This window comes from Syzygium oleosum, unplaced genomic scaffold (assembly GCF_021117445.2).
Source record: "Syzygium oleosum isolate NSW1041296 unplaced genomic scaffold, Sole_v2.1 Sole_v2.43, whole genome shotgun sequence".
Lineage (NCBI taxonomy): Eukaryota > Viridiplantae > Streptophyta > Magnoliopsida > Myrtales > Myrtaceae > Syzygium > Syzygium oleosum.
In genome coordinates this window covers 1,298,089-1,307,286 of record NW_026607527.1, presented here as the reverse complement: position 1 = coordinate 1,307,286, position 9,198 = coordinate 1,298,089, and the positions used below count along the sequence as shown (strand labels likewise).

Here is a 9,198-nt window from a genome sequence, read left to right as displayed (position 1 = left end):
CATTGACACCCACCATGGTCATCGAAAACTCCATGCATATTGTTGTTCCCCGATTATTGTATTTTTATTCTCCTGGGCCCTTAACTATGTATAATGGGCATCCATGTACAATTGTACATATTATTTCATATCATATCGCACTTTGGCATCCTCAGACGGCTACATAAGTTAGATATTGGCGGAATCAGTATCGACGGGGACTTGATTAAATTTCTTTTTTTTAAAGTAGAAGGACTTTAATTAAATAAAAATTAAAACATGAGGATTTAATTGAAAAATCAAGAAAGTTCGTAGACGAAAAGTAGAATCCCACGTCAACAACAAGAGCTACTCACAAACCACAAGGCAAAGCGACGCCGCATTTCCAAAAATACCCACACAGAAGCAACCAAATCACCACAGTACCGACGAGGCATCCTCGGAAATCTCAACCAAAAGCATGGGCAAATCTGGAATATCACGAGATAAGCAAGACCACCTCCCAGTCCTCGTCGCGGTCAGACTCACCTCCGTCGTCGCCTGCCACGGGTCGAGGCGATTCCCCCACCGCACGGAGCTCCGCCGAGTCGCGAATCGGGCCGTATCGCCGCCGATGCGGAAGCTGCGCCGCCTCTGAGACCGTAACGGTTCGTCGCGGATCCGCTAATCGCGGCAGCGTTGGTGAAGCGAATCGGTGGCGATTTCTCTGTCTTCGGTTTGGACGTTTGCGCCGCGGGCGATGGAGCGAGGGAGGCGGTGGTTGGGGTTGATGGTCTTGCTGTGCTTGTCTGCTGCTTCTTGCGGGGCGAGAGGTAGCTCGTGTTCATCTTTTCTGCCCCTGTATTGGCTCGTGATTTCGTGCGTTTTGGCTTGATTGTTAGGGCTTGGGATTAGGTTGGCGAGAAGTGGAAGTTTTGGTTAGTTTGCATCTCGCTGTGCTCGTGATTGTTGGTTTTTGGTGAGTTTGGGGGCTATGGAGTAATTATGGTGGGTGGTTTTTGGAGTCACTTGAGTTAATGCCCACCGAATGGAGGTGGATTTTGTGAAGGAAATGGAAAATCTTTGAGGTTTGGAGCTTTGTCCATGCGTGCTGAACCGAGGTGCAGACATAGCTTGCTTTGTTTCTTCTGTGACTGCAGCTACAATGCCATTTTAATGGCACTTGTGATGAAGTTTCGTGGGCAAATATACGCGGCGTATATGGGGGTTATAGAGTGATGAATCCTGTGGATACTCATCAGTACATTCCCTTATTTTTCGGAGTGAAACCAGCGTGTTGTTCGGGCTCTAAATTAACGGAGATTGTGCAAAAGCTCGTTGCCGATATAGAAAAGGGTCCAATACTTTGGGGTTCCATTATAGTTTCTTTGTTTCAATAAAGTACATTTCTGTACGAAATTTTACCTTTTTTTTCCCTGATTTTACTTGAAAATGCGCTTATTGGGAAACCATTTTCCATTTTGAACTAACTTGAAGAATGGGGTTGTCATCTTATGCCATCAAGTTAATTGTCTTGTGGACTAGATGGTAGCTAGAGTGTTCTCTCTAACCAACTGAATGTCATTGTTTGCTTTTGGTAAAGCTCAATGTTTGATGGACCTTTGTTACTACTCAGGATGTTTAATTTGGTTCTGACATCTTCTGATGTTATAAACAGAACTCAAGATCAAGCACGAGGACGATGGCCCTGTTTATAATCACACCCTTGCCACAATATTGGTGGAATATGCATCTGCGGTAAGCATTACCATATACCCTCTTTCCTCTATTTTAGGCTCATTTTGATAAGATGTAATATTCTTAAATTATCGCTAGCCACTTGCCAGCAGAAACAAATTTCTATTTAAGTTCTCCAGATGTTGAGACTTTGATATCTCTGTTAGTTGGAACCAGCCGAAAAAGGGGAAGGTCATGAAGGGTCAAGTCATTCTCTTGCCTTAGTTCTTGTTTTCTTCGCTTGTAGTTTTAACTGTTTATGAGTTTATTTGTAGATTTACCTTTCAGATATGACGGAACTTTTCACATGGACATGTTCAAGATGTGGCGACAAAACTGAGGTAATCATCTAAAATTAACTTGTTAATTCAGAGGCTCATAGGTTACATATTGAGTAATGGCTGACAATCCATGCTCTAACATAAAACAGGGATTTGAGGTCATAGAGCTTGTTGTGGATGTAAAGCATTGTTTACAGGTTAACCACGACCCAACACTTTGAACTTGTGTCATTGCTTCGTTTGCAGTTCTCAGTTGGTGTGGTCTTTTTATGCCTTTACTTTATGATGGATTTGAATATATTTGTGCAGGCATTTGTGGGGGTAGCACAGGATCTTAATGCCATAGTAATTGCATTCAGAGGGACTCACGGAAACAGGTTTTGACATTTAGATGGCTACTCTGTGTTAGCTTTGCCTCCAAAAATTAGAACCATGCTTTTTACTTGCACGCGTCTATATGCAAAGTTGTAGGAGCATCGCTGTGATGGATGTTATGTATGGTCTTATGGGGAAGTACAACACTTCTGGATCTTAAGAAATGAATTTTTATTCTTTTTTTTTCATAAATGTATCTGAAGTACTTCATTTAATTACTTTTGACTTTTGTATTATTATAAATGCACGGCATCCCCATTGTGGAATAACTGGGGTATCGAGTAAATTTTTGGTGAATGACGACAACTGTGCTTACAAGTTAATGGGAGCACCATTTTCTCCCTATTTTGGGAGGGTATAGGAAAAATGTTCTCGACTTTTCTGGTGTCGGTGCCATCTGACCACTTGTTGATGACTGTTCCATATTTTTTTTCTCAATGGAGCCGCTTTTATATGTGAATTCCCTGTATTATGTACAAGGTACAAGCATATGCATCCATTAACTGTTATATATGAGGAAATAATAACTAATTAATTCGTTTAATGTTTATTTCCATTCCAAGCCACTCTTCGTTTTTTTATCAGAATTTATCATTTATAAGTTATCTTTTGCGTTTCTCAATTGTTTGATGCTTGTTTCATTGTTGTCACTTTGTGGTCGCCCTTGTGGTTATTATGTTGCTTGCCCTCCTTTGATTGGTGTCAGTGTCTTCATGGTACAGTAATGACCTAATTTTACTATTGCAGCATCCAGAATTGGGTTGAAGACCTTTTCTGGAAGCAGCTCGATCTAAATTATCCTGGCATGCCTGATGCGATGGTATTTCAATCTCTTTTGAAGTCTTTTGGTGCATTTTTGGTATAGTTAAGGCATCTTCTGATATCTCAACTGTTTCAGGTGCACCATGGATTTTATTCTGCTTACCACAACACAACTATACGGCCTGGGATTCTAAATGCTGTTGAAAGAGCAAAAGAGTTGTATGGTGCTATCAATATTATGGTGACAGGACATTCAATGGGAGGGGCTATGGCATCCTTTTGCGCACTTGATCTCAAAGTAAGGATTCTTGTGCCTCTGCTAGCAGAGTTGGAGTAGCTTTGAGGTTGTTCAGGTCTCTGAGATTAGCTCTTCCCCTGATATTGTTAAAGTTGAGAAGAAATTAAGTCTCTTCTGCATAGTCCTACCAGAATGGTATTAGCTTCTTTTAAATGAATTTGGAATTCATGCAAAACTATTGCTTATCTCACATTTTGCAAATCAATGATGGCACTTTAGCTTTGGTCAAAGCTTGATTTTGTTGAGTGCCATCGAGTAGAATTTTGCCTTTTGCCATTTGTTCTGCAGCTTATGTGCAGCACTGGAAATTATCTATAGAGAATGCTTGCAAAGTTTCTGATTGTGTTTCTGACTGATTGCTACTTATACTCTAGGTAAATTGTCTAGCTCAGAGTGTTCAGGTTATCACGTTTGGACAACCTCGTATTGGCAATGCGGTTTTTGCATCCTACTACAGTCAACTTGTGCCAAATTCATTTCGGGTTACCAATGGGCATGACATAGTTCCTCATTTGCCTCCATATTATTACTATTTCCCGCAGAAGACCTACCACCACTTCCCTAAAGAGGTATATTCACTTCTTGCTGTCTGATGGAAATTATGAGCCGAATCTGCCCTCTTGCAGGGAATATGCTTTCCGTGATTTTCTTCATACGGCACCTCATTGTGCTTTAAGTTTTGTTGAGGTCCCTAGAGCATAAATTGTCACTTAATTTCCGAAGAAAATTTGTGGCTTTTCATTTATGATTGGTTGTTGAAGTTGTCGGTGAGGTTCTATTTACAGGAATAATGTTTCTATGACAGTAATTGCTCTCTAGGCTTTCTGCCTGCCCTGGCTTCGTAGTAATGTTCAGTTGATGACTTCTTGTTAATTTTACTGGATTGCTGTATAATCATAATCTGGTATTAAGGCCATCTTTGACTAAATTGGTATCTGTCTGGTAGAAAAACCGATCATGTACACTATTTTGATATCTAAATACATTCATACTTAAATTGCAGGTATGGCTTTATAATGTAAACTTGGAAAGTTTAGTCTACACAATTGAGAAACTTTGTGATGATACTGGGGAGGACCCGTCATGCAGCAGGTAAACACATCCCAGATGTTGCCTTTTTCTTTGACTATTGTTTGCACTTGCTTATACTTTGAAAAACTTCTGTTCTTAAGTTGATTGATTCACTGATATTTAAGACACTGTACTTACAGTATTGAATCTAAACAATGCTTGCCAAATCTAAGTATGCAAGGTTTCAGAGGTTCAGCTTTGTCTGAAACTGGACTTTTTACAGAAAATGCACCCTTCCAGCAGTTTGGTTTCATGTGTCTAGTTTGATGATTTGCCCTCTCCAGTTGAATATGTACACCCACTTAATTTATCTTGCTGCTTTAGAATTATCTCGCTGTTTGAGAAAGTCTGACAGGCTTTTAAGGGAAGTGAGGTGTGCATGATCTGGACACGGAAAAGTCAGAGAAGTGTGGCCTGTCTAGGACTGCATCCGTGCACAAGAGCTTTTTCTCGCAGTTAACGCTAATTAATCCTTGCAGGTCCGTGTCAGGGAACAGCATCTCAGACCATTTAGTTTACTTTGGGGTGGAGTTAATGGGCGACCCATCAGGATCATGCAAAATTGTCACAGACCCCCGTATAATGAAATATGGAACTGCGGATCCTGAGGGAAATCTTGTATTATCCAAGACTCCTGTTGTCTCGGTCTTGAGATCTGGTGCAGGATCGAGTGACAGGCAAAGCATTCTTTAGGATTATGTTCTCTTTGGGACATGATTTTCTTCAGCAAATATATTGGCGTAGACGGTACAAGCTTATATTAGAGCAAGCTACATCATTCTTTGTACAGTTCTTCTAAAGAGGACGCGGTGTCAAACATTTTGTGTGCTTTGGCTTTGGGAAGGTTTGTATATAAAGCACAGAGCAATGTAAACCACCCTCATCAATCCAAAAAATAATTACTTCCTATAAGTTTCGATTCTTGTACATTGTGCCTGTCCAAGAGAAATTTATGAAGCACTTTCTTATATAACACTGTTTTTGAGGTTTATCATTAGGCTATAGAAAGTTCAAGCTTTTTGTAGAATGGAATATCTGTCACCAATTGCCAAAGAAGCTGGCTTCACTACGTACTGTTTGTCATAAGCTGAGCCTGTGTACTGTAACGCGTAATCAAACCTTATCTGCCTGAGCTATTATTATTCTTGTGATCTTTCTTCAGTTAATAAACCACAAAGTGATCGAAAGTGGATCAAGAATTCTGTAAATAGATAATCCAGTCTTTCTCATTCAGAGTCGTAACATGAACGTGATCTGATAAATTCTATCCAAGATGATTATGGGTCGCAGATCCTGTGACTTCAAGAAATCATGGGGGTTCACGATGAAGTCAATGAAATTGTCGTTCGCCATCTTAAACTCGAATCGTTCCAAGGCTGCCACAATGAACTAACAGGACATTGTTGTACCATTCAAGTTGTGATTTAAGCTGTCCCTCAAGAGGCTGTCATAGTAAAATTACAATGCAATAGTATGAGAGAAAAAGGAACTTTCCGACTGCAATTCGCTCCTACCCTGGTATGCCGAACTCTTTCTTCAGTTTGTCTTCTCGTCGCTAGTGGCTGCATTTGCTGCAGCTCCCTGCACATAAGAGAATTTTTGTCAATTCATTCTTTTGCCGCATATTTCCGTTGATACTAGTTTATACAGGCCTCAATGATCCATTTATGCGCGACCAATTTCGCAGGTACAGATCCATGGATAGTCTCCTGTAAACCCCTCTATATTTTCAGTTTTTAGGCTTTTGTTTTGCGTTAGCAGTATGTCATCTCTTGATCAAACAGCAGGAATACTATTGTTATCAGAAACTTTCCCTGTTTTCTTGATCAAACATATAGCCATATTCTCTATCGCATTAAAAAAAGCACCAGCATCAAAATGCCCTGTTCACATGTATTCTTGGAAATAACTATTCGATTGAATTTACCTCTGCACTTGCTGCTTTTGACTCATCAACCGCTTGCACGGATTCCAGTTCCTTGATCGAGTTTTCTTCTTTCACAATCTCGGGCTCTCCTGCGCAAAAAATGAATCAAAATTAGACTCACATTGAGTATTTGCTGTTGATGTGAGATCAAGCCTTTTCTTCTTTACCGCTGTCCTTTTCTTCCTTCTCTTCCACAACATTTTCTGGCTCAACACTATCAGCTAATGCAACATTTGCACTTAAATCCACCTCCTTCGTAGGAGAGGAGTCATCCGTTACAGCCTTCCCATCTTTCTCTTCTCCTGCTCTCGCCTCGGTCTCTTGGGTTACGTCTCCAACATTGGCCACCTCACTCACATTTTCACCTCCCGAGCCCGTGTTCGCCTCGCTTTCCCCTTCTTTCTGCGTGGGCAAGTTTGCGCCGTTGGTGTTGGCCCCTTCAGAGGTGGTGTCGGCCGCTTCAGGGGTGGTGTCGGCATCCTTTTGGATCTCCTTTGGCTCGTCAGCCTTCGATGTCTTGCTGAGGCTGATGGTGTTTCCAGCGGCAACATCGTGCTTCGATTCACTGCAACCCATGATTCCGAATCGAATGAGGGAGAGAGACTATCCTAATCGTCCTCCCTTCTTGTCTCTGGCTTTGTGATTTCTATGTTGTCTGTTCTTTTTGGATGTTGCAGTTAGTTGTTGGTGTTTTGTCTGCAATTGAGGGAAGAAAACCGTTTTTTCTGTTGTCCATTGATGGTAGAAAGAAGTTGTATATCTTCTGTCAGGCAGCTAAAATGGTCTTTGCATTGTGAAGAATTGGGCTGGCAAATCATGGGGTGTCATTTGATTGGGGTGTAATGCAATGGGAAAATGTTTTATACAATGTGTCACTGCATTTGATTGGGGTTGTTGTATGCGAATTGATAAAATGTCAATGCTTTGATGACATGATATATTCTATTTAACGATTGTAATTACTTCGAGAATTCAAATTTTTTTTTTCCGATAAGTAAGTTATGCATTGTGATTTTATGTCAATACGGCTTTAGTGCACGATTTGTCCGTGATCTCACATTGTTTATGTTGCACAATCATTTGTCAAATTAAAGACTTAGTAATTCAATTTTAATTTAAGCTCCATTTGTTTGTGAAAAATGAATAATTTGAAAAATATTTTCCTAAAAATGATTACTTGTATCGCTTAAAATTATTAGCCAATGAAAAATACTTCATTACCAACAACAATTTATGTCTAAGAAAAATAAAATGAAAGTCATATTAAAAAATCAAAATACTATTAAAAGGATTATTAATAAATGACAACTAACCTTTTTGACCTAATACTCACATATCTCTAAGCAAAATTTCACTTTAAAAAGACAAATTTGCCTCTCCTTGCAAATTCATTTTAGCATCTTACTTAGGGTTTCGGTGGTTTTTAGTTTTTAGTTGGTTTGAGTGATTTTGCGTGGGCATGAGAATTTAGGATTTGGGTACTAGTATTTTTTGAAAGAATACGTCATTTTCGTAAAGAGGGACAAAAAGATAATTGATGTAAATGTGCAATGCGATCTCTAAATGTAAAATTCATTATGTATATGGTACTTTCAAAAGTATGCTACAATAAGTGGATCTTAAATGATTAGTACTAATCCCATCTCCTTGTCTCCATCAACCGGTTAAGTCCTAGCATTTGGCCTGTACAGATGGTTTTGTCCAGTTTGCGAGATTTAAACAAGTGACCTCCAGTTCTTGTTAATAATCCTTGACACCCTGACGGATTTGTTAACAGATCAATTGTCTTATTACCTAGCATTTTCATTCATGCATAAATTGTCATTGACATGACATGCATACCGTATTCCCAGGCATCGAGATATGTCTTTGTATGAATGCCATGTCCATGCATCATGATGACAGTATACCCTCATTGTGTTCATGTTCAAATCATGCATCTTATCTTTAGACATGCATCATGGTGATGCATACATGGATAGCATAATCTTGAAAATATGCAACCATGCTCTGCCCCCTAGAGTCGGATCATTACAAGATAGTGATGTCAAGACGTAGATCGAATGATGATAGGGGCATCAGTTTTCAAGTAATCACAATCATGTGTGTCATGTGTCGTGCAAGAAAATCGTATGATAAATGCATTCTATTGATTTAATTAAGGAATATGGTATCGGAACATATAACCTATATAAATTGATGATCTTTCGGACGATTGATTTTGAGCAATTGATGCTTTCTAGATTAACCCGGATCTAGCAAACCTAAAATGCTATGAATCATATGTTGAGAAAATCTCAAATGATCTTTTGAAGATGATATGATAATAAAATGTTACTAATATGTGTATTTGAGTGTAAGAATGAACTACTTCTATAAACATAGGCCATATACAGATAGTGTTAACAACGGGACGTTTAAATCATAAAAAAGCTTTGGCTATGCAGAAGGAGAACAAGTTATTGGACGGGATTTATGTCTTGAAGATGGAGGGTGGTTCGCTAAAACTTAGATGGACCAATAGAATGTAAGCATTCTACCGATCAAAGATGTCAATTTGCGCAGGCGAACCATCTTGTAGAGGGTGAACGTAGAAGGACATTCGGTGAAGTGAAAAGATTTTGAAGGATCATTTTTGCAGGAGTATCTGTATATGGGCTCTACGATCTCTTTTGAAATACCCAGCTATTTATCATTTTGAATTGCACTCAAGTTGATTATTCTGTATTCTAAGTGCTTAAGTTGAATTCTGACATAGATTTTGACAACTCAAGATGATGCTGGCCAGT

The 9,198-nt window shown here is 39.4% G+C and overlaps 2 protein-coding genes across 2 annotated transcripts; one reads left to right on the top strand and one right to left on the bottom strand.

Moving 5' to 3' along the window:
* The first annotated feature begins 485 nt into the window (after positions 1–485).
* Positions 486–5,394, top strand: LOC115691399 (lipase-like). The gene is made up of 10 exons (XM_030618015.2): positions 486–791; positions 1,637–1,716; positions 1,971–2,036; positions 2,126–2,173; positions 2,286–2,353; positions 3,099–3,171; positions 3,250–3,411; positions 3,786–3,980; positions 4,415–4,503; positions 4,962–5,394. Exons 1-10 carry the CDS (start codon positions 719–721, stop codon positions 5,173–5,175), a joined length of 1,068 nt encoding a protein of 355 aa, XP_030473875.2. The 5' UTR covers positions 486–718; the 3' UTR covers positions 5,176–5,394.
* Positions 5,395–5,884: 490 nt separating this feature from the next.
* Positions 5,885–7,105, bottom strand: LOC115691388 (uncharacterized). The gene is made up of 3 exons (XM_030617993.2): positions 6,577–7,105; positions 6,410–6,498; positions 5,885–6,063 (listed from the first exon to the last, which is right to left on the bottom strand). Exons 1-3 carry the CDS (start codon positions 6,983–6,985, stop codon positions 6,019–6,021), a joined length of 543 nt encoding a protein of 180 aa, XP_030473853.2. The 5' UTR covers positions 6,986–7,105; the 3' UTR covers positions 5,885–6,018.
* Between the last annotated feature and the right edge of the window lie 2,093 nt (positions 7,106–9,198).